General features: G+C 44.0%; 4 protein-coding genes across 5 annotated transcripts in view; 2 read left to right on the top strand and 2 right to left on the bottom strand.

Moving 5' to 3' along the window:
• LOC115560819 (histone H3.3) overlaps positions 1–3,279 on the bottom strand; it is a 3,561-nt gene extending 282 nt beyond the window's left edge. Inside the window, exons 1-4 of the mRNA XM_030380395.1 lie at positions 3,064–3,279; positions 2,123–2,266; positions 1,343–1,496; positions 1–1,207 (exon numbers count right to left, since the gene is read on the bottom strand). The exon at positions 1–1,207 is cut by the window's left edge and continues 282 nt beyond it. Coding sequence (XP_030236255.1) covers positions 1,079–1,207; positions 1,343–1,496; positions 2,123–2,250 — 411 coding nt within the window. The 5' untranslated portion in view covers positions 2,251–2,266; positions 3,064–3,279 and the 3' untranslated portion in view covers positions 1–1,078. The remainder of the gene's footprint in view (positions 1,208–1,342; positions 1,497–2,122; positions 2,267–3,063) is intronic.
• Positions 3,280–3,948: 669 nt separating this feature from the next.
• Positions 3,949–6,647, bottom strand: LOC115560820 (histone H3.3). 2 transcript variants are annotated; one of them, XM_030380396.1, is made up of 4 exons: positions 6,496–6,647; positions 5,449–5,592; positions 4,977–5,130; positions 3,949–4,841 (listed from the first exon to the last, which is right to left on the bottom strand). In XM_030380396.1, exons 2-4 carry the CDS (start codon positions 5,574–5,576, stop codon positions 4,713–4,715), a joined length of 411 nt encoding a protein of 136 aa, XP_030236256.1. In that variant the 5' UTR covers positions 5,577–5,592; positions 6,496–6,647; the 3' UTR covers positions 3,949–4,712. The 2 variants fall into 2 exon arrangements, with proteins under 2 accessions (XP_030236256.1, XP_030236257.1); XM_030380397.1 differs by lacking the exon at positions 6,496–6,647 and adding an exon at positions 5,683–5,781.
• Positions 6,648–7,191: 544 nt separating this feature from the next.
• nop53 (NOP53 ribosome biogenesis factor) lies at positions 7,192–14,254 on the top strand. Its single transcript, XM_030380394.1, has 12 exons — positions 7,192–7,453; positions 8,050–8,126; positions 8,239–8,329; positions 8,618–8,811; positions 9,292–9,347; positions 9,523–9,618; positions 10,567–10,668; positions 10,774–10,923; positions 11,568–11,743; positions 13,429–13,495; positions 13,638–13,714; positions 13,871–14,254. The coding sequence occupies exons 1-12, from the start codon at positions 7,248–7,250 to the stop codon at positions 13,929–13,931; spliced, it is 1,353 nt and encodes a 450-aa protein (XP_030236254.1). The 5' UTR covers positions 7,192–7,247; the 3' UTR covers positions 13,932–14,254.
• A 988-nt stretch (positions 14,255–15,242) lies between these two features.
• Positions 15,243–20,000, top strand: part of gjd1b (gap junction protein delta 1b) — a 20,280-nt gene continuing 15,522 nt past the window's right edge. The window contains exon 1 of the mRNA XM_030337042.1: positions 15,243–16,822. Coding sequence (XP_030192902.1) covers positions 16,731–16,822 — 92 coding nt within the window. The 5' untranslated portion in view covers positions 15,243–16,730. The remainder of the gene's footprint in view (positions 16,823–20,000) is intronic.

Here is a 20,000-nt window from a genome sequence, read left to right as displayed (position 1 = left end):
TTCCAGTTCATTTTTCAAAAAATATATTTCGCCTTATTTTGGAGTAAGTACCAATCGCAACAAACCTTTGCATAAAAAGGCCTGGATCAAAACCTAGCCAATCTTAAAAAATATCTCTGAATCTTAACATCCATGTTCATGCTTTGGCTCATACTATTAAGTATGAGCCAACAGTAAGAAACTGGATCATGTTACTTCAATTAGGAAAATAATCTTTAAAGATTTATCTTTGGTTGCCTAAGCAAGACAATGACTTTGTTTGTCAGTAGAAAAAGGTAACGTTTTATTTGTATCTGAATCACACCCCCCATCCTCAAGTCATTCACAAAATGTCTGCAGTGAAAACCCCATGCCTGTTATTGTCAAATTAAAAACAGAAACAGAACAGTCATGACGGCGACGATCAATATACGGTAATAAAATCAATCTTCTTCAAAAGATACTTTATGAATTGTATACAATATGCAGTGCTGATCAGAGCTGCCCATCACACACAGACACAACGGGGCGCAGTTACATTCCAGCGTTGCTAGCGGGAGTGTAGCAAGTGGCTGCAGCCCGTGACCTGGGCACTACCTCTACTCAGGTAGAGCACCTGGCAGGAGCAGAGAGTGAGGCTCTCCTAGCACCCTGCTGGGCAGCAGAGACACCCAGCAGACCCCGCCTCCTGTCTGTTCCCCCTCCATTCGCAATCCCATCAAATCTATTCCTTTTTCTGTGCACAAAATAACACCTTTATTATTGAATTGGTACACTTCTTGAGGCATAGCTTGAAGACTGCCAACGCAGACACGCATGCGAGCGTGCGCTGGTGTGAGTGTGTGCAGGTGAGGCCTGATCACCACAGAGCAGGTACATGCACACAAAGAGAGTACCCTAAAAGCCTGCTGCCAAGAGCACTAAGAAAAACACAACTATACACTTTATTCATAATATAATCATATAAGTTTCCTCTACATACTACCGACACCGGGAGGGAGCAGGATGGAACGGGGGGGAAAAGATAGACGGGTGAAGGAAGGAAGGGAGGAAAGGAGGTGAAACAGCAGAAGAGGTGAAAGGGAGAGTGAGAGAGGGTTTAAGCACGCTCCCCGCGGATGCGACGGGCCAGCTGGATGTCTTTGGGCATGATGGTCACACGCTTGGCGTGGATGGCGCACAAGTTGGTGTCTTCAAACAAACCCACCAGGTAAGCCTCGCTGGCCTCCTGCACGGGGAGAGGAACAGGGAAGAGTTAGAAGGGCCGTCTCCTCGCGGCTCCCCAGGGAACACCTGCGACTCCCAAGTTTTCACAGACAGTCCGTTTATTAGCATGCAGGATAAAGCGCCACGCGGTTCTCACCTGCAGAGCTCCGATGGCAGCGCTCTGGAAGCGCAGGTCGGTCTTGAAGTCCTGGGCGATTTCTCTCACCAGACGCTGGAAGGGCAGCTTGCGGATCAGCAGCTCAGTGGACTTCTGGTAGCGACGGATCTCACGCAGAGCCACGGTTCCAGGCCTTTGAAATGTTAGGAGGTTTGGTGACCCGTGCTCATCAATGTGCACTACCATTATACCTGATAGGGGGCCGCCGCTGTACACCTCAGATGTACTTTATTGATCCCCAGCTGGAAAATGGATTTCTTTAGTTTCTCCCATATAGGTTAAAATATGCATGGAAGCATAGAAAATGTGTAACATTTATAACATTCTTAAAAGAAAATGAGAAGGATTTTTGTAAAAAAAAAATAAATAAGTTCATGCATTATATTCAAATGATAACGAATTATAAAAAAATGTAAATATTGATATTGAGAAATGATCCTACATTTTGCAATTGCAATAATAGTAGTAAGAATATTAACTAGTTTAATTGTACGTTATAAATAAATGCAATGTAAATGTATGAGAGTTTTGCACAGTTGAATTATTTGAATGATGTTTCGAGTATAAAAATAAACCTATCCCACTTTGATGACACCTACACAGCAATTACGACAGGCCGAGAAAATATATGGCTTTTGGGCAATTTATTTTCTTTTGAAAGTTCCAAATCCTCCAATCGTGGTAATTGGGTAGACATTAGGCCATCAAGAGACATAATCAATGGCTGTTAAACTGGTTTGCACAGGAAGGCCAGTCTACCTGTAACGATGAGGCTTCTTCACGCCCCCGGTAGAAGGAGCGCTCTTGCGGGCAGCCTTGGTAGCCAGCTGCTTACGAGGGGCTTTGCCTCCGGTGGATTTACGGGCGGTCTGCTTGGTACGGGCCATGGCTTCAAGAGATCACCTGAGAAAAAGAAAAGAGTAAACTAAGCTCAGTACATCTATAATGAATTTGTTATTAAGCTTTCTCGCTCATATTTAGTTCTCTCAAGAAAGAAAAACCGGAGACATTCACTCGCGCTCCAAATCACCGACTTTCCAAACTATTTAATAAGTAAACAAACAAATGCTCATACAAAAGTACAATAAAAAAGTATTGATCCGTATCCTCTCAAACAGTTACGCAAAATTGCTACTGGTAAAAAACAACAACAAAAAAAACAATAGTCCACGCATGGCTAGTGCAATGTTTGCCATAGCCAATCAGCGTTCCCCATTGCTCGAAGTGGGCGTGGCAGTCCGAGTGACGTCACGACTAGGCCTCCGCACCCGGGTGATGATGGCGGCGGGCTGATGCGCCAACGAGATAAAGACCGAGAGCGGAAGAGCAAAGGGAGTAGCGCACAAAAAACTGCGGTTTTATAAACGTGAGCAGGGTCAACCACTTCCAATACTATTACATGACCAAAGAAGACATGATAAGGAACGCACAGGGTCACTCACGGGAGCCAAACGGTCCCCGTCAGCCGCGTAGAACCGAACTGAACCCGCGCGCATAATTCGAAAGAGAATTCCGCCTCGTCGGAGCGCGAGCAGAAAGGCGACGTTCCGCTGTCGTTTCACACGCCGCTTGTTATTTCTTTACACCGGTAAAACTACAGCATGGCCGAAAACATCGAATTACATTTTCGAAACTTAACACCCGAGAAAAGAAAACAAGTTCGACAGCATGCTGCATGAGTTGTTTTGCTGTGCACTTACCTCGGAGTAATGTCTCGGTACTACGGGAGAAGTGTTCGGTTTGTCTGTGTTTTTCTTCGTGCCCACAATGGGAAGTGAGCGTCCAGCGGGGAAATGGCCGCCACGTCAATCAATGGTCCCACAATGCAACTGTTTATTTATTCCTGCGAGCTGAAAACAAGGCCTCCAATGTTGACAGAGAGAGTCCACGACACGTTTAGGTATACCTACTTTATACCCACACTTTCTTACGAATTTGACTATACGTTTTTGTATTCTTAAAAACTGCCTGTTTTTTGGGGGGTATATGAAACTTTTGTTATTTACTCACTGTTGGTGTTTTGTAGTAGGCCTTGTTATGCAATCACGTTGTGTTCCTGAACACAGTTTTAATTGATATTTTCTAAGAATATTTGCTCATTATATAGAGTAATATAATATATATATATATAGTTTAATAGTAATCCGTAGTATTTAATTTTATTGTTTAGATATGTGCTACTCATTTTTACACATTTCAATTTTTTACTTTATCTGCTAAGTGGTTGTTGAGGAACCAAACCATAGAATGTTCTTCTTGTTTACTTGTACAATAAGATGTAATAAAAGTAATTCTCATTCTGACACTTCGATCAGAAATTTCTTACGACTTTGACTTTCGTTTTTTATATACTTATTTTTAACTAACCTTAGATGTTTTGTATTTATGCAATCACATTGTGTTCCTGAAAACTTTTAAATGATCTTCTCTAAGAATGTTTGCTTATTATAACAGTGTGCAGATTAAAATAACTACCATGTTTATCATTCAAAGGTTAAACACGAATGGTGGTAACTGGAATCCGATAACATGTTTGAACTTGATAAGTTTCTACCGTTTTGCTTTAAATAAAACATTTGACGATGTATTTGCAACGAATTTTTTAACCACAAGATTATGTTTTGTTATATTTGCGCATGAATTTGAGTACAAATATTTGTAAAAATAAAAAAGACGACATAAATCAAAAACAGTAGTAAAAAAAAATCAAAGGTTATCATATCAACCTGAGAGAGAAACCATAAGTCATAACCTGGATATAACAAGGCTGAAAAATAAACCATCAACAAAGGTCTGTCTGCTACATATATGCCGCTTTTAGTCTACCAAAGCATGCGGTGTCATTACACAACAATGACATTTCAAATTGGCAGCCAGAATGATATTTTTGTAATTTTCTATACAATAACAGTAGAAATACATCAATGTCATAGAAAACACTTTGTTTCACCAAATCTCTTAAGGAAATACCACAATGTTAGATGATAATATCAATCAACCATACCAATGTAGACTGAAAATGCCATTTCCTATGCTAATTGGAGAACCCAAACTTTTCTCAGTCTTCTTTTCTTGATAACAACTCCACCATAAGGACAATAATAGTTCTCTGGAGCTGGTTAGTTGGATTTAAGTAGGCCTAGTGTGTTGTTTTATTACCATGCCATTTAAACATAATTAACACTATTCTATAGCAGACTTTGCTACTAGTAGCACCAAAGGTGACGTGACGGCACAGTTTACAGTTAACACAATCAAGAGTATATAGAACCTCAAACCAAACTACAAGTAAAGATTGTAGGGGGTGAGGGGATGTGAGGAAAATGGAAATGATCAACGTGAATGCATCTTAAGCACGCTCCCCGCGGATGCGACGGGCCAGCTGGATGTCTTTGGGCATGATGGTCACACGCTTGGCGTGGATGGCGCACAAGTTGGTGTCTTCAAACAAACCCACCAGGTAGGCCTCGCTGGCCTCCTGCACGGGGAGAGGAACAGGGAAGAGTTAGAAGGGCTGTCTCCTCGCGGCTCCCCAGGGAACACCTGCGACTCCCAAGTTTTCACAGACAGTCCGTTTATTAGCATGCAGGACAAAGAGCCACGCGGTTCTCACCTGCAGAGCTCCGATGGCAGCGCTCTGGAAGCGCAGGTCGGTCTTGAAGTCCTGGGCGATTTCTCTCACCAGACGCTGGAAGGGCAGCTTGCGGATCAGCAGCTCAGTGGACTTCTGGTAGCGACGGATCTCACGCAGAGCCACGGTTCCAGGTCTGGAGAGGAAGATGTTTTTAGCACAAAATTATTAAAAGTAAGGAAATAATTATATCTTCCAATGGCAATATCATTTCCTAAAAAAGGATTAAAGTAAATTGTATCCATATGCAACCATGTACATACACTAGGCTGCTTAATGCCGGTTTCTCATTAGTACAGCTAAATTAAACCTGAGACAAAGGTTAGGGTTTCCAACTGTTTATTCCGTTTTTCTTAAAAAAAAAAAGAATTTAGGATATTTTCGTGGTTTAACACTTGCATCATTTTATTACACAAATGTAGGGGTTGCGTAAACATGTGGCACTTCAGTCTACCTGTAACGATGAGGCTTCTTCACGCCCCCGGTAGACGGAGCGCTCTTGCGGGCAGCCTTTGTAGCCAGCTGCTTACGAGGGGCTTTGCCTCCGGTGGATTTACGGGCGGTCTGCTTGGTACGGGCCATGGCTTCAAGAGATCACCTGAGAAAAATGAAAAAAAAAACTTTAGAAAATCTATACTAATTAATTTGTAGTCAAGTTTGGGATTCGGCATAATGTAATTAGGCCTACATGATCCAATTACAATCTGTTAATTTTCTCCGACTTTCATCAGATCAATCTGAAAGGAAATCTATCAATGTTGAGGAAATTAGAAATATACTGCCAATTGTATCCAGGAGGAGGCTTATGCAATGTTACCATTTTCTGTGACATTTTAGGTAGCAAATCATAACGTTTGTATTTACATTTCAATCCAATCAGCATCGAGACATTTTCATTAGGGTTGGACCTGTCTGGAAATTTAACCAATGGCAGCAAAGAGGATCAAACGACTAACCCCGCCTCCTGCGGACTAAAGACAGGTTGGCTCGTTTCATTGGTCTTGCTCTCCCGCGTACACGCTAGCCTTGATTTTTTAATCCAAATAAGCTATTTCGTCGGAAAACCACGAGTTCCCGCCCGCGCGGGCTGCGCTATGAAGTGAAACGAGCGCCCAGAAAGATGACTGCTGGCTGCTTACAACGAGAATGTAAACGGGAAGGAAAAGCGTTGTTCCAAAGAAGAAACTGAACACGATAACGACCGAATAATAGAAAACGACCGCATGAAACTTGAATCCGAATTTAAAAATAGAAAATATACACCTTTAAGGAACTATTTATGGACAACCCTTTCTTAGATGACCGCTCACTTTGGCCGCATTTTCGAGTCAAAATCGACCACACCAAGAGCTTTGAGACCCGCGTCTCCTCTACCAGGCTGATAATGATCGCCTTTCTGGCGATTCTTCTCCATCAAAAATAAAAAACAAAACATGCCCATCCACTAAATGTAACGACAGCAGAGGAAATATTAAGGTTTTACGAAAAATTTCACACTTACCTCTCAAAACTTTACAGAAGATAACAGCTTTGAATTTGGGATTTATTTTCGAGTCTCTAAAGCGTTGTTCTCTCAATAAAATGAAGGGAGGGTAAAAGAGAACATAGGAAAATGATAGAAGACAAGTTTCCCATGATGCACTAGGAACAAACATTTTACATGGGGCTGAAATTAAACTTCTTGATTTCCACCACCCCCCCCCCCCCCCCCCCCCCAAACAGACACGCACACACACGACCCAGGACACACACACATTTGCATTCAATCTCATTCAACAAGTTACAAGTATCATTTTGGGGCTCCCAAATATAACGTATAGGCTAAAGCTTAGAATTTGTTAAACTGTTAAACGACAACCAGTAAATTTGACTTTTCCATGTCTTATTAGAATAATACCATATAACAACGTGCATATTGAAACGATTATTCAGCGTTTGTTTTATACTTAATTGAACGAATTAACGTTGTAACAAACTACTAACTTTATTTGGATAATTCGTACGGTATCCATACGAATGCCATTATATATCTAATTATATTAATTCCCCTTTATGTATGCATTAATGAATTAGTGAAATTTTGTTCATACATGAATAGAGCCACACGTGAATATAGAACATTTACAAAATGACACAATGAACATCTGCGCTTCCGGTCGTGTCCTATATATTCCCCTTGGGGGCGCAGTGGCTGAGTTCGCTTCCAACCCGAAATTCGCACCATAAAAGAAGACCCTCGACTCTCACTCCAACATGGCGCCGAACAGGAGGGTGAAGCGCGTGGCGGCGTCGCAGCCTGGTTTTATGACTTTAAATACTTCAATTAAGCCGGAGAATTTGGTTAGTAATCGGAGAAAGCGTATTAATAAGAACAAGAAAAAGAACTGGAACAAACATATTGATGTAAACGATGTCGAGGACTTCCTAGAAGACGTACGACTTCAGGAGAGGACAACAGGGTAAGCAAACGCGTCTTCTTCTCCGCACCTTTCTAAAACCATCAAAAAGGCTCTTAGACTCTGGTCATTTATGTAACAATGGCCGATAGATATAAAAATAGTCTCGAGTTATTGTTGTTCTTCGAAGGACTTGTTGAAGGATTGTAATTGTATTCACAACATTTCCACGTGTTCGTGAATTCATTGGTCGCTCGACTTTCTTCAACCAGTGTGGCCTCGACTACGCCCAACACACGGGCTATAATGTCCAACACACGGGCTATAATGTCCTACACACGCGCTACAATTTCCACTACACGGGCTATAACGTTATGCAGTTTATGTTGGCCGTTACTGGACTCAACCAGAAACAATCAGCAGCGCAGGTTGGGGCCTTCGTTGTTTACCTCCATCGACGTGGTGATGCTACTCTTTCTTGGTTTCGTAAGCAGTTTTGATGGACTGGAATATAATGCAATCTTTATCTTTTGCATACGTATGCTTGTTATGTCGACACAAAATAGATTAATTGTATGTATTGCTCTATCTTAATTTGGCGTTGAAAGCTAATGGAAAAATTACTTTTAACTAATAAAATTGTACCACTTTATCGACAGAGGCCTGATATCTGATAAATCGGATGAGAGCTTGTTCTTTTTGGATGCCGGAGACAAGAAAGCTGGAACTCAGACAGGTAAACATTAAAACGACCGGCAAGCTGTTAACAACTCATAATGGCATCTCCATTGTTCCTGCGTTAACGGTAAGGTAGTTTGATAATATTGCTTTTGTCTCTCTTCTTGGAGTGGTGGAACCTACTGGGAGACGGAAAGCATCGCGTCCCCTGAAGGTAGATCTGATACTGAAGAACAACTCGCTCGTCCCTGTGCCCAAGGAGTAAGTTTCACATCTCTTGAAGAAAGAATTTTGACTTGCCATGATGCATTTCTCCATGTACTAGGCCTACACCTCCACCCTAAGCTATGGATATAGTATTCCTATTCTATTTTTTTTCTATTCGGTTTTTTTATTGTATTCGCAAGACCGTTTATTCTTTTCAGTATTAAGAATTTTCCTCTAAGGCGACGGGGTCAAATTTACCCTATTGTCTGAAACTTGCCCACATTGATTCTCACAGCAAAAAATGTTTTTTTCTGACTAGTAAATGTAAATGTTTCTCCCCAGTATCCTTGCTTACCAGTTACCCAATGCTAAGAAGTTGCGCAACGTGGCCAAAAAGGCGGAGCAGCTGGCCGCCATAGGCAAAGTGCCAAAGAAACACAGACCGCCCACCAAGGTTGACGGGCCGACCAAGACGACTGCTGCAGATGCCCCCAACAACCCCACAAGAGATTTCTATGACATCTGGGGACAAGAGAGTGAGTTTTATGACCAGGGAAATTTCCATTCTGTACCCTAAATCTGCCTACCTGCAATGCATTTAATAAAGTAATGGACTCTTTTCTGGGAACTGAAAATAATAAAATGGGGGTTTAGTTTGGGGGGGGTGTTAATGTCCTGTGATGATTCCATCCTTGCGCTCCCAGTATTCCCTTTACAGGGAATGTGAAGACACACAGGTGGAGCTCGGCAGACTGTTGTGAACGGTCTACTGGGATCTGAGGATATTAATATAGGTTGTAGTTGAGCCCATGGGTAGAATCTTGATGGTGTTGTAGTAAGAGTTAGGAATTGGATTTGGGTACAAAATCGTCTGTAGCAGAAAGTCATGTATACAAAAATAACCTACATTTGAAGGCTCCATCGGTTGATTATTTATTTTATCTCTATGGCTGAAATGCTTACTATGTTAAATACTTGGTTTAATGTTACTGTCTTGTCTTATGTTATTCACACAGCCAAAGAGACCCGTGACCCATGGTACCTTCGTCAGACTGGCAAGGCGCCGGTCAAGGTGAGCAAAACCAATCATCCGATGTCAATACACGACTGAAATATACTATATCAAAGTTTCGGGCAATTCATTATTTTTTTTATTTTCACTGGCTGCCAAGACTACAACCATAACGCTCAACCATTGGTTCCATCTTGGGTGTACTGTGTATTAATGGCTTCATCTTGTGTGTCAGCGTGGGTGGAAGTGGAACGAGAAGTCCTCCCTTATTCCAGCTGTGGAGATTATCGCCCCCGGAGGTTCCTACAACCCAGACTTCTTCTCCCATCAGGTACTGGTTTCTTTCTGCCTGCTTCTGACTCCCTATGGTAGTGGCCAGCCTAATGACCTGTCCATACTGCCCCTGGTTCTGGGATACAGGTACGCAAAAAACGACTACCAGTTTTTGAAAATGCATTCGGTCATGTGGACTTCTAAAATGACCCAAATATATTGTGAGTTTATTGGCCTTCGTTACATTTTAGCCATTTAATAGAAAAACAGTCCAATTTTTTTAGTTGAGTGGCAATTATCCTGTGATGAACCCATCCTTGCGCTCCCAGTATTCCCTTTACGGAGAATGTGAAGATTCCCAGGTGGTGCTCTGGAGACTGTTGTGAACGGTCTCCTGGGATCTGAGGATATTAAAATATCTACTTGTAGTTTAATGTTTTTGTAAATATCTTGGTTTATCCTGTGATCTACTAGACTGGGTAGCCCCGCCCATTCTGCTATTTTGAGTTCGTCCTGCACAAGGGTCTGGAGAAGAGCAACACATTTCTTTCTGCTTCCGATACACTTTTGCGTGAGGCAATCACCAAGCTGGCTTTTCCCCTTGGCTGGTTTAACACAATGACGACAGGGAAGCGACGGCAAACAGCCAATTGCGTACAGTCAGTTGAACTAGGCCCGTGAGATTCAATTAACTTTTATTTGTATCATCAAATTAATCACCATTACAGTCGCAAAGGGCTTAACAGGCCAAATATTTATGACTGGGATACAGGGACGCAAAAAACGACTGTGCTTAATGTGCTGAAGATAATGACAGCAGCTTCCCCAGACCAACGTGCAATCTACGATTTGAGCTTGGTCTGGCAATAGCCAGACTAGTGATCTGCTTGCTTCAAAGGTTGATGAAAATGCAGCTCCATCGTCCCAATCTACGCGCTGTATCCCAGAATGTTTTTGTGTCTTGGAGCACTGTCTAATGCACCTCCTCCCTTACCTGCTGACACAGGCCTTGCTGCTGAAGGCCCATGAAGTGGAGGTGAAGAAGGAAAAAGAGGAGAACAAAATAATAAAACAGCTGGCATACGACAAAGACGACAGGGCCACAGAGGTACGTCTTCGACCCACAAGCCACAATTCATCGTCCAAAAATGCCCATTGTTGTATGTGCCCAGAAAGTATGATTACTTAATGCATGAATATTTTTATTTTTTAGGAGAGCGTCTTCCAAGAGCAGGTGGAAGGTCTGGAAGAAGAAGACTATGATGCTAATGATTTCAATAGTGCCTGCACTTTGGGAATCCTTAATTTAGTCGAGAAGAAGACGGAGAAGCAGAGGAAGAAGGAACGTGTGCAGAAGATTAAGGTATGTGTATCCCAGAATGCATTGTAGCCTACTACACCCAGTGGGTGGGCAACTGGATTTTCCACTTTGCTATTCTTTGCCACATTCTTATTTTGTGTCATAAACTAATCAATCACTCTTCTCGGTGTTAAGGATCTTTGGCATTCATTTACATTTTGGCTGTTTAGAGGAAACGCTGTAGGTGATTCCCATATTTTTAGTCGAGGGAAAAATGTCCAGTGATGATTCCATCCTTGCGCTCCCAGTATTCCCTTTAAAAGGAATGTGAAGATTCCAGGTGGTGCTCGGGAAACTGTTGTTAACGGTCTCCTGGGATCTGAGGACATTTAGGTAGATGCCTTCCAGGATGGAATATTCTATAATTGTCGGGTCATCCCTACAGCACAATTCTCTGGTTTATATGCTCTAAATATTAACTTGAAATACTTGACTTAAATTAATGAATGAATTGCATGTTTTACTTAATCATGCAATATGCTTAATGCTGTAAAAAACCCAAATGAAATGATTGTTTTTGAAAGCGTGTGATTCCCGAAATGGAAGTTTCCAGAGCTTTCGCATTGGCTTCTGTTGGCATATCTACACCGATTGCCATTGGTGTTCTGGCTAGCGGTAACGGTAAAGCCTCCTCCTTCACCTTACAGGAGCAGCGCCGTCTTGCTTCACGTTACAAGACGGGCCAGCAGCAGCAGCTGTTCCAGCTGCGCTCCATCAAGGTGTCTCTGCGGCAGAGGGAGCAAAGGACCAAGGAGAGACAGACACAGCGCAGAGCTAACCAGGAGGCCGAGAAGTACAGGCCCCGGCGTCTCGGCAAACTCAAGTAAAGGAGTCTTATTTATGCATTTTTATTATAGGTGCAATGTACAGGATTTCATTTTAAGGTAGCTCTAGTTAGTTTGGAAGAAAATGACCATCTGCTCCCCCATTTCCAAACTCCACCCACTCTATAAAAACCCTTAAAGGCGCATTTCACTGGTGGAACAGCCAATCAGCCTTCACTCCTTGCAGTCCAGAGTCGCAGGAGGAGAAAGTGATTGTTGTCGTTTTATATAGTATATTGGTGTCTATATATACAATATCACGGCCCAAAGCTGTGTGCGTCTCCGGGTGATATTATGAATTAAAGGCTGCGTTGGGTTCTCGGTAGTGTCTGGTACTTCCTCAACAAGACTTGCAGTGGGGTTATCTCGGCCAGAGTCATGTGCGGGTCCCCGAAGGGTGATCCCAACAATTTGGATGAAACGGGTGAAAAACAAATACTGTGTCGGTCGGGTCGGACACCTGAACAGTGTTGCGCAATTGCGAGCGAGACTTATCCGGTGCTGGATAGGTTATTCAGGAGCAGAGGAGTCAACTTAAACCGTCCAGTGGATGATGTGTTTTTTTTTGCACGGCAATCTAAAGCAACACGCCAAAACCAGATAGTGTAATTAGCCGGCGTTCCATTTAATGTTCGGGCTCTATATCAATTTATAGCTGGCCTGGTTGGCTGCGGATGTAATTCGGGGGTACGGAAAGAATTGGGGGAAGAAACGTTGGCTTTGAATCTCTGCAGTCCAGATTGAACCACGACTTCAGAATGATGTGGAAGGACCAGAGACTTCGGAAACACCCGACGCAGTCGTTTATTCATAATATCATCCGGAGCTTTTTGCTCCACTTTATCTATTTTTTTCTAAAACTACAGCAGCTTGACCACGGTGCGTTTGAATATCTCACAGTAAGGAATGTTGCAGTCAGCTGATTCTGCTCAGTTCTCCAGTGTCCGCACAGCGCATATGAGCGCACATTTCAGTGCGCTTATCATTCGCTTCGAGCCACGGCACATCTTGCCTTGGCGCCACTTTTCAAGAAAATATATTCTTCTGCTCCGGCTCCGTCTGCCTTTTTCTTTACAGGTGGCGAACACAAAAGTAGCTGCTCAATGTTTTTTGTTTTTTCAAATTCTTTCGATCTCCCGTTAGTTACGCCAAAGCGTTGTATGCACCCTTGTCTATATATTATATTATTTAGATGTAGAGCTTCGGGTCTCCTGCCGGAGCTCCCGGAGTGTTCTAGAATATCTTGTAGAACACGGCCAAAAGCGCCTCCTGATGGTACTATGAATAAACGACTGCATCTTTGGTAGCCTACTCATTGCTTCTTTAGCACTCGTGTGATCTACCGGACACATGGGTCACACGGTAACAAATGAGCGTCATTTAAAGCAGTAAGTGTTAGATCTCTCTCGTCTCAGGGGAAAATGGGGGAATGATGCGAGGGAATGATGCAAGACCATTCAAAAATATGACTGTTTCTAACGATGCAAAGCTTAATGCAAATGGGTGAACTTGAGGCTTCTCTAAGCTTGCTTGAAGTCGGAGCAATTGACCTAGATCCCTGTAGCCTTAAGGCTGCCCTGTACATGACATAATGTTTTTACTTTTTGTGTATTAAATTATTCAAATGACAATCTGAGCCCGGGGTCTGTGTCTGAGCTTCTCCCATTGGTTCTCTTCTCTATAGATTCACGGCCCAGGACCTTGAGGTTCAGCTGACCAACGAGCTGACGGGATCGCTCCGAACACTCAAGGTACGAACGTTTGTATTCTCCTGGCCATTAAAATCTTCCCTCATTCTCCATAATGTTTGATTTTTATGATGGAATCGCAGCCGTGCGTGGCATCGGTCTTGTCTCATTATCTGTCGCTTCTTGTACCACCATCGCCATGCAGCCAGAGGGCAGTGTCCTCAAGGACCGGTTCAAGAGTCTGCAGAAGAGGAACCTGATTGAACCCAGGGAGAGAGCAAAGTAAGGGCTTCACCTTTGCATACATCTCCCAAAAATCCCATCCACTTTCTCCCTGTTGGCGATTAGAAACACTGTTGTATATAATTATCTCATTGTTGTACTTATTTATGACTCATTTAATCTCATTGTTGCTTCCATACATCTTCTTCCTCGTAGGTTCAAGCGAAGACTCAAGATCAAATATGTGGAGAAGAGGTCATTCAGAGAAATCACCTAACTCCATTAGCCACTGAAGGAGCAGGCGATGCCCCTGGTTCTGATCGCCATCACCATCGACATGTATACAATTTGAAGCCACGTATAAATGGACGCCCCAGACAACAGATGCTTTGCACGGACTGACCATGGCTTCAAGTGGTCGATGGACGTTTTAAAGTCTATGGTCCCATCACCATTAATGGTTGGGTTGATGCTTATAAATGAAAATAAATAAATGTGTCTGCCGAAAGCTGCTTGGGTTGGTCAAGGAGTTGTGTTTTTGCAGGTTTTGTATCCCTAGGAAATGCAATTAATATTTAAATAAATATTTTATTGCTCGCATTTTCGTTGTGTATGGTTTACTGGGGTGGATTGACCCAATGTCATCCTTTCCATGTGCGGTTCTCGAATGGCCTAATTACGGCCAATACATCCAGGGATTCTGTGGGTAAGGCTCAATCTGTCTTGGTTGTGACAAAATGCCCATGCATCATTAGGAACTGCATAAAAGATGGCTTGGGTTATCCTCTTTGGAGAGGCGTAAGGCTCAGGCGGTAGAGCGGGTTGGTTGGTAACGGAAGGTTGCTAGTTCGATCCCCTGCTCCCACTAGTTGAGTGTCCCTGAGCAAGACGCCTCTAACTGCTCCCGACGAGCTCTTGTCGCTTTGCATGTAGGCCTATGACACTGCCTTCAGTGTGTGAATTGTTGGATGTAAGGTGCTTTCATTGGCCACTTGGTAGAAAAGTGCTGTATAAATGCAGTTAATTTACCATAAGGAACTGTAAAAGCTCGGATAGGTTATCATGGCGTCTTCGAAATGCAAAAAAAAGTGAATAAAAAGATATGGTTAATTTGTGACGTAGGCCTAAAAGGATTTGTGCAGCAGTGTCACAAGCCCTCAATGGGCAGGTCAGCGAGAATAATGGATTCTGGCTTGAAGCATAATTTGCTTGTTCTGGTTGAAGACTGAACACCGTCCTGTGGCTCTTGACACTGAAGACCAAAGCCTCTTATCGGGTAATCAGTTGGGAAATCTTAATCTTTTACCTACGGTTTGCCCAAAGGCCCTCCACCCTTTGGGAGGCCCTGAAGTGTTTGCTCCAACACACTCGAATGGCTGAAAATATGAAGTTCAGTCTGCACTATGGATGTGACGCACCTCTGCGAGTGATGTTTGTGCTTTTTAGCCCAATGGTATCCATGAATTAGGAAGACAAACAAACATGGTCGGTCGATTCGGTCCCAAAACCGATATGGAGCGCGAAAAAAGGATTAGTGTGGTGGTGCGTAATCAAAGATGTAACAGTTGAGCTACAGTGGTGAGGTGTTGGAGAGACGGCTGAACGGTATATGGGGAGAGAGCCCGAGAGAGAAAGGGGAGGAACAGAGATGATTCTCCTCGCTAATCCTCTTGACACGCGCACGAGCTGCCTGGCCGAGCAAGGCTACGCGCGTGTGGGAGCGAATCAACGAGAGACGAGCGAGAGCGAGAGGAGCAGGTGTAAAGGTACAAACGGAGAGTGAAAGCAAATAGTGAACAGCGTAGAGGGAGGGGGAGGAGGCCAAAAGGCAAGGGAAGGAAAGGTTTTCTTTCATCTACAAACCCCACTAAGCGAAAGAAAAAAGCCGCAAGGGAGGAGGGAGCGTGAGGGGAGTAGTGGCGCGCGTTTTCTCCCCCACGAGCACCGACGGCTTCAGTTCAGCGGTGCCGCGCGAAGCGAACGATAGTGAGCGAGGAGCGCCTTATTCCCGCGCTACCTGAACGGAAAACAGCGAGAAGAGCGGCAGAGCGCGAGCGAGAACACCGGGGTGAAAGGAGACATCGAGAGAGAAGGCGGGAAGAAGTGCGGTCTACCTTGCAAGAAAAAGAAGATTAAGAGACGGGGCCGATAAAGGATGGAGGATTGGCGGGAACTGCTGAGACACGGGGAGCCCTGGTGACTTAGGATATTTTGAGCGGGCGCACAACACATCGGAAAAGCTAAACAAAGCAAAAACAAAACAAGATGCTGTCACTGGGATAGGGCGCCTAGTTGAGAGTGAGCGCGTGAGTACGAATGAGTGATGGGGATGTGCATATGCGCCGAGCGCTTGCTACTCGCCAGACAGTTTGACAGTAGTGCAGTGATGCGAGAACGGCAGGAATAGAAACGCGCTTCAGAGGCAAGGCTGCAAAGGGGTAGTCTGACAGTGTAGGAGCGTTATGTTCAAATGTTCCAGTGAGCGCGTATGACCAAAAAAAAGAAAAAAAAGTAGGCTACAGACCAGCTGTTAAAGAGTAAATCAGGGTCAGGCGCCCCCCAGAGACGGTGGATTGCTTAGGCAGACCGACCACCACAACAACATCACATAGTGGTGGAGAGAGACCGAAGTAACCGACGGAACAGGGAACAGGTATACACCCAGAGAAGGGCCTGTCAGGTTAACAAACACACACATACACACGCACGCACGCACACACACACACACACACACACACACACACACACACACACACACACACACACACACACACACACACACACAGGAATACGTAAACAAGAATGTGTGCCTCTTCTACAGAAAACCTCGAAAGCCAAGTGGTTTGAGTGCAGTCGGGGATGAATGTGTGCGTGCTTGCATGCATGTGGCTGTAGTAAAACAAAAAAAACACAACGATGCGCCTCTGAAGATCTTCAGGATACCTCTATCATTACCGCTCCGCCCCCTGGCCCTCGCTCCACCCCGTCACACAAGGCACCTCGCAGAGGGGCCTGGCATCGCTAGCTACCGTGCCGCAAGCAGTGGGGAGTGGGGCTGATTAGTCGAGTGTGGTGAATGCTTCTTGGACCGTCAGCCATGGGAGAATGGACCATCCTGGAGCGCCTCCTGGAGGCCGCTGTGCAGCAGCACTCTACCATGATTGGGAGGTGAGTCCCTCCTCCTCCTCTTTCCCTGCTCCGCTCGCCCCTTGGTGGGATATCGTAAACTGTACCGCACCATTATCTTCCTCATCTTCGTCGTCATCATCATCATACCTTTCTTTATGCATCTCCCAGTCTTGCCACAATGGTATGACTGGGAGATGCGGTGTTAGGAATCTTCCTGCCAGTAGGACTTGTACATGGCATCATGGGACTTTAATGGCGATGATACTCTGCCATATCGAGAGGACTCGAGCCTACACCTACTTCAATATAGCGACTTTTGTCGCATGAGAATGAGATGCTGTGGCACTTTCATACACAACAATCTCTCACCATAATGACAAATCATTGTCATTACTAAACCATCTTCAACAAAAACATTACTCCCAACATAGTTACTAACCTTCCAATATGCTCTCAAAATGGCAGCTGTGGTATCAATGTGATGTGATGTGATGTACAAGCCCTACACAGAACCGACACACCAGTGCTGTCTGTACCCATGCACACGCTCATGTGATCCATGTTTGCATTGGTGTGTTGTTTGCCTTGTTTTATAAGCCTGAGTGCCCAAAATGCATTTGTATATGCATGTAGAGGTGCATGCATCCGATGGGCCCCTTTATCCTGTGAATCCGCTGCTGCTTCATAGTAAAGTGATTCCTGGGCGTTGGTGGTGTTGGTGGTGGTCGAGGGGCCTTTAGTCTCTGTAATCCCTCTGAGTGACAGCTGTGATGTAGGAGGGCGGGTTCTATTGGGCTTGATGAATGCACAACGTTTTAGTATGAGGTTTAGTACACACACACACTCACTCACTCACTCACTCACTCACTCACTCACTCACTCACTCACTCACACACACACACACACACACACACACACACACACACACACACACACACACACACACACACACACACACACACACACACACACACACACACAGACACACACACACTATTTGACACAAGCATGTGCCTGCTATTCATTTGCAGTCCCATAACACAATTAAAGTCATTAAAGATTTCAGATTGCCCATATGCAAATGGGATTAGAAGACTTAAATCCCACATGTGATTTCCTTAAAAGTCAAGGATGTGGTCATTACACACGACAATGGGACATCAAAGTACCACTCGTGTTTCTGTGGCCACACCGGTGATTCATACCAAACATGGAGAAGTCCTGTTCCATCCTTCCGTTCTAGTCCACCAGACTGTGGAACAGCAAATTATTCATGAAGTGGTTACAAGGCCAAACAGGCAGGGCATAAAGAAATAGAAAATCGAGTCCAGAAGAAAATGGATGAGTTTCAGTGGCTACACTGTTTTGGGAGAAACCTCAGGTCATGTCTATTGTATATATATTTAGTTCAGTGCTTATGTTCCTTTATATTCCAACTCCATTTCCATGGAGGCTTTTATCCAAAGCGACTTACAATAAAAACATTTGTCAGAAGAAGGAGAAACAGCAATATATCGCTGTTGGTACAGTAATTCTGTTCATAGAAGCAAGTGCCAAGCACTAACAATCGCCAGGTTACCCCATTCCCCGTACACAACAAAGATAGCTAGGATAACATGCTACACAACTAAGTATTTTTTAAGTATTACATATCCATTGCTTTGCTCAATAATATTTGTTGCTTGCATTGCATGGCCCTCTGTGTTTGGTCATGAATGATGGGTCACGGTAGATGAGACATGGCCTGACCTCACCATGTCACTAATCCGCTGGACTCTCCCCTCACAGGCCAACAGAGGCACACAGCTGGGCAGCCAGTGAGAGCTTGACCTATGGGTAGTGAAGGAAGAGAAGAGAAACGGAGAGAGAGGGAGAGAAAAAGAAAGAAAGAAAGAGAGCTGTACAATTGCAGACGGTGGGAGCATAGAAAGGAGGGGCGTACGAGATGATAAGCAGATGTGAGAGACACAGAGAGAGAGAGAGAGAGAGAGAGACACACAAGGAGAGAGAGCGAGATAGAGACACACACGGAGAGAGAGAGAGAGACAGAGAGAGAGAGAGAGAGAGAGAGAGAGAGAGAGAGAGAGAGACACACACACAAAGGAGAGAGAGAGACACTCGCAGAGAGTGAGGGTTGAAAGAGAAAGGGAGCAAAAGGCAGTTATTCAAAGACAAAGGCCCCAGACAACGGGGCCCTTGGCTGGGGACCAGGAGTCTCGTCTCCTCACAACTTGTTGCATGTCCCACCTCAGCACCTACATAGATAAACAAACAACAAAAAAAAATTACAGGTCAGCTATGCGGTGGATAAATGAATGGCTGAATGCATGAATAAATTAATGTCAGAATTACTTAAAGTCTGAACGAATAAATTAATTAAAGGCTAAATTCATGAATTAATGAATTAAAGGCAAATATATGAATCAATGAATAGCTGAAAGAATAAATAAATTAATGGGTAAATGAATGAATGGCTGAATGAATGAACAAATGATTTAAATGAAGTGTCGAGTGTCAGTGTCATTGTCCTTGTCTTTGCGTGCTCTCTAGTCTCTTACATCAGTGGATGAACTGACAGGCGACAAGCTCAAATCTGGGTGAAAGAGGTGCGTAATTGGCTGACATTGAACACAAACTCAGGTGCACTAGTTAACTTCTCAGAGTCGGAAGCCTGGCTGAAGCATCCTGTCCCGTCCCATCTGACAGCTTCAGCCAACTCTGTCAAGAAACAGGAAGAAAGGTGCAACTCATCGCCTCTCAGTTATAGTTCTGGCCCAGACACTGTGCCGTCTCCCCTCAGATGTTCTCCCGTCACACACTTGGACGGCTGGCTCCCAGATTCAATACAATCTAAAACTGAGTCCACCATTCATGGAATGACAACGATCAGGCCGTGTTGTGAACAAGGTTTTTTCTCTGGTCTTTAGAATGTGATGGTGCTAATGAATGACGGTAGACATGCTCATTAATCATCACTTGATTAGGTGAGTTAATTTATGCACATCATAGCACTTGGCGGTAGCACGCACCTCACAGATAGTCATTATGAAAGCCTCTGTTCTACCCAGGTGAATGTGTCGTTCCTCATGCCAATCGTATTAAGAACACCCCAAATGGATGAAAAATGAATTCAATGATTGATGATTTCAAAATCTCTAGAGGAGAGTGGAATTGCTGCCATGTATTTCGATTCAGAGCTGTTCATACCCATCTAATC

Source organism: Gadus morhua, chromosome 16 (genome assembly GCF_902167405.1).
Source record: "Gadus morhua chromosome 16, gadMor3.0, whole genome shotgun sequence".
NCBI lineage: Eukaryota > Metazoa > Chordata > Actinopteri > Gadiformes > Gadidae > Gadus > Gadus morhua.
This window is presented reverse-complemented; position numbering and strand designations above follow the sequence as displayed.

What these genes read in the sequence shown, in the direction of transcription:
- LOC115560820 (XM_030380396.1), bottom strand. Translation starts at nt 5,576, where the DNA reads ATGGCCCGTACCAAGCAGACCGCCCGTAAATCCACCGGAGGCAAAGCC. An exon ending in AAGAAGCCTCATCGTTACAG is followed by an intron (nt 5,131 to 5,448) that starts GTAGACTGAAGT and finishes CTTCCTCTCCAG; the next exon opens with ACCTGGAACCGTGGCTCTGC. An exon ending in CTGCCATCGGAGCTCTGCAG is followed by an intron (nt 4,842 to 4,976) that starts GTGAGAACCGCG and finishes CTCCCCGTGCAG; the next exon opens with GAGGCCAGCGAGGCCTACCT.
- nop53 (XM_030380394.1), top strand. Translation starts at nt 7,248, where the DNA reads ATGGCGCCGAACAGGAGGGTGAAGCGCGTGGCGGCGTCGCAGCCTGGT. An exon ending in CTGGCAAGGCGCCGGTCAAG is followed by an intron (nt 9,348 to 9,522) that starts GTGAGCAAAACC and finishes CTTGTGTGTCAG; the next exon opens with CGTGGGTGGAAGTGGAACGA. An exon ending in GAACCCAGGGAGAGAGCAAA is followed by an intron (nt 13,715 to 13,870) that starts GTAAGGGCTTCA and finishes TCTTCCTCGTAG; the next exon opens with GTTCAAGCGAAGACTCAAGA.